This window comes from Colobus angolensis, unplaced genomic scaffold (assembly GCF_000951035.1).
Source record: "Colobus angolensis palliatus isolate OR3802 unplaced genomic scaffold, Cang.pa_1.0 Scaffold93, whole genome shotgun sequence".
In the NCBI taxonomy this organism is placed as follows: domain Eukaryota; kingdom Metazoa; phylum Chordata; class Mammalia; order Primates; family Cercopithecidae; genus Colobus; species Colobus angolensis.
The window spans coordinates 1,860,298-1,863,906 of NW_012123265.1; the positions used below are offsets into that span (position 1 = coordinate 1,860,298).

Here is a 3,609-nt window from a genome sequence, read left to right on the forward strand (position 1 = left end):
TAATCCCAGCACTTTGGGAGGCTGAGGAGGGAGGACCACTTAAACATAGCAGTTTGAGACCAGCCTGCCTGGGCAACAAAGCAAGACCCCGTTTCTTTTTTTCGAGACAGACTCGCTCTGCTGCCCAGGCTGGAGTGCAGTAGCATGATCTCAGCTAACTGCAACCTCCGCCTCCCAGGTTTAAGCAGTTCTCTGCCTCAGCCTCCCAAGTAGCTGGGATTACAGGCACCCACCACCACGCCCAGCTATTTTTTTTGTATTTTTAGGAGAGACAGGGCTCCACCATCTTGGCCAGGCTGGTCTTGAACTCCTGACTTCATGATCCACCTGCCTCAGCCTCCCAAAGTGCTGGGATTACAGGCGTGAGCCACAGCACCCAGCCAAGACCCCTAAAAAAAAAAAAATTAGACTCTGTTTCCAAAAAAAAAAAAAAAGAGAGATGTCTGGCTGAATTGGACAACAGGCCACTGTAAGAGGGGAGGGGCTATCAGCAACTGACCTGGCCACCAGCAGCTTCTCCATGCCTACAGAGAGCAAGGCCAGGCTCCAACCTGGCAGTCTAGAGTTGAGGGTGTAAACCATGGGAGTGCCATGGCTGGCTGCAGGGCAGGCCACAGCCAGGAACTCACCGTTTCATACACAGGCTGTGCCAACTTCTCCCTCCGGCACCACTCTAGTAGGCACATCTTGGGGGTGATCTGGGCTGGGTATGCTCTCCTGGGGAAAGGAAAGGAAGCAGTTGGGGTCGCCCACCATCACCACTCCCTCCCTCAGCCAGGGCATTACTCAGCTCCTGATAGGAGCTGCAGAAATGAGAAGAACTGAGACACCGAGCTGCTGCCTTAAGGCTTCTGTGCGTGCTCCCCTGGGCTCCCATTCCTGTCTCACCAGCAGCTTGGACCTGGGTTCTCCCTAAAGGGAAGATGAATTTTGGCATGCTCAGGAAATTGTAGGGGAAGGGGGAATGAACTCCCAGTACTCTGAGGTCCAGCCTGGAAAAACAATCTTCAATATCCAAGAAGGAAGCTTGCCACTCAAGACAAGGTCAGTAGGGAGTGGGTGGAAGTGGGCAATGGAGGTGGTCAGACAATGGTCTCGGGGATCTAGCTCAGCACCCACCCTGATTACGCCTGCCAAGTGTCAAGATCATCTGCTGCAGCCATGGACACATGGAATCTGGTTTCAGAGTCAGCCTGTGACAGGGTGACATAGTGACAGGGTGGGAGGGGTCATATTCCAACTTCCCAACTGGAACTCTCCCTGGCATCTGACTGCCCAACAGCTATCCCCCCACCGCTCCCCTCTCCACCCCTCTGCCAGACAACACTGGCTCCTGTCTGGTCGTGGGGACTGGAGAAAGGCTCAGATCCCAGAGGAGGGCACCATTCAAAGCTGAGTCACAATCTGAGGCGTAAGCAGCTTGAGAGGGCACCACAGGGGTGGTGAGGGGCACTGGGTGTGGGCAGGGCTGCAGAGCCAAATGAGGGCTAGGGTCCTACTCTTGTTTGAGGAGCTCCATGCAAGCAGCCAGCTTCTCAGGGCCTTGGAAAAGCACAGACTTTCAGGAACAGGAGACAAGTCCCCCCTGCCCTGAGTTGTGGGAAGCGGTGAGTCAGGGAAAAAGTAGAGTTCAGTCATCCTTGGGACAGCCTTTCAGGAACTATCTTCCCTGAAAGCACCTTCTATGGGATGCTGAAAATTTAGAACAAGTTTCCAAACCAAGAAGACCTGTGGCCCCTACGTTTGACATTAAGCACATACAGCAGCCAATTTGCTGGCCCATTGGGACCCCAAGGGTGGTGGCCCCAGCCCAAGCTGAGGCCAAGCTGGAGACCTACCGGTCAAATTTGACAGCCATCTTAATGACACCAGAGGTATCTTCAGCTGGCTCCCCTGTCTCCTCTGAAGTCCTGGCTGACAGCTTGGCCCGCTGGGCATCCAGCTCCTGTGTGGTCTCCTCATAGAAGGCACCAAGGCCAAAAGCCTCACTAAAGAGGAAGAAGCAGACCAGGGCAAACACTTTAGTGGAGCCAGCATCCAGGGTACTGCAGGACCCCAGGGCCCCACCACTGAGAAACTCCTCTACCACATACAACAAAACACCAGCGGGGCCTGGCCATCAGAATGTGCCTCCTGCCCAGCCCTGGGATTACCCTGGACTGGAAGATGGACAGTGAATGTGAACCCAAGTGTGGACACTGGAGGGAGGTTGGACTGGTTGGCAAAGGTTGTAAAGGTCAGCCCCACGACCTGCAGCCTCTCTCCCGAGGGGGAGCACACAGATAGTGTCCCCAGTCAGCCATGACTGAGTTGACCAATGCTGATCAAGCACATGGGCCCATGGGAGGAAGAGACAGAGGCCTGACCACTAAGTGGTTCCCCACTTCCCGCCCAGCCACAGGCAGTTATACATGGGTCTCAGCTGACACTGAGGCACCACCCAGAGCTACAGAGTTATGTGGGGTAGGGACTGAACCTTGGCCACAAGCGAAGGGTGGGAGGAGGGCTCTGGCAAGGGTTTTTCCCTTCTAGGAAACATCTTGAGGGCCGGAAGACTCAAATGAAGATAGATCCCCAATGGCAAAAGTGGTTCAGAAAGGCATCTATAAAAGACGGAGGCTACAGATAGCTCATGTGAGAGGGAGAGAGCCTTCCAGGCAGAGGACCCATTACAAGCACAGGTGTGGAGGTCTGGAAGCAGACAGGTAGACAGGGAGCTGTGGGGGCAGTGGCTAGGCCAGCTTGCGAAGGGCCTCAGCTGTCAACCATCTGAGCTAGAGCTGCGCCTGATCTAGAGAATCAACAGGTGGTCTCTCAAACTGCCGGGTGATGGGTGTGACTGCAGGCTCAAGGGAGAGACTCCATGCTACAGCCCAATTCTCCTGAACACTGGTTCCTGGTGGCCTGGCCTGTGACCATCCCATTTATGGGAAACCCCCTTCCTTTGCATTCCTCTATCCTCCTAGTACCCTAGTTCCCAGAGCTCTGCTAATCCATCCAGGGATGGGACGTTTCAAAGCTTTCAAAGAATCCCCTCCTGGGAGGCAAAGCTATACCATCACTCCACTCCTCTACATCTACATCCAGAAGCTGTGTCCCTGGTCCCCTAGTGGAGTCAGCTTAGGGCTCAAAGTCAAACTTGGGCAATGTGTACAAGGACAGATGGACATCTTATTGTGCCTCTTACCAAATTTCCCGGGAAGACTGGGCAGCATGGAGCAACCTTCCCTGGGGTGACTCCAGCTGTTCTCGTAGCATCTGGCACAAGCAGTACTTGGTGTTGGTGTAGTGGTTGTCATACTGCACCGCCTGAGAGAATAAATGACTCGCCTGATGCCCAGGCAGGCTCTAAGGCCTGGGCTATGTTCTAATGGCAGGGAAAGGGGCTCCAAGAAGGCACTAGAGATGTATGTGCAGCAAGGCAATGTGACCCCCATAAGAACCACCACCACTGGCCAGGAGCAGTGGCTCACATCTGTAGGAAGATTGCTTGAGGCTGGGAGTTGAAGAACAGCCTGGGCAACATAAGACTCAACTCTACAAAAATTAAAAAAAGAAAATTGGCCAGGCGCGGTGGCTCAAGCCTGTAATCCCAGCACTTTGGGAGGC

General features: G+C 54.2%; 1 protein-coding gene across 4 annotated transcripts in view; it reads right to left on the minus strand.

The window, feature by feature from the left end:
- The window catches only part of DUS2 (dihydrouridine synthase 2), a 79,947-nt gene that overhangs the window by 2,215 nt on the left and 74,123 nt on the right, over positions 1-3,609 (minus strand). For all 4 annotated transcript variants that reach the window (XM_011932040.1, XM_011932039.1, XM_011932041.1 and 1 more), the window contains 3 exons: positions 3,188-3,309; positions 1,839-1,988; positions 630-717 (listed from right to left, as the gene is read on the minus strand). In XM_011932040.1, the coding sequence (XP_011787430.1) occupies positions 630-717; positions 1,839-1,988; positions 3,188-3,309 (360 nt within the window). The remainder of the gene's footprint in view (positions 1-629; positions 718-1,838; positions 1,989-3,187; positions 3,310-3,609) is intronic.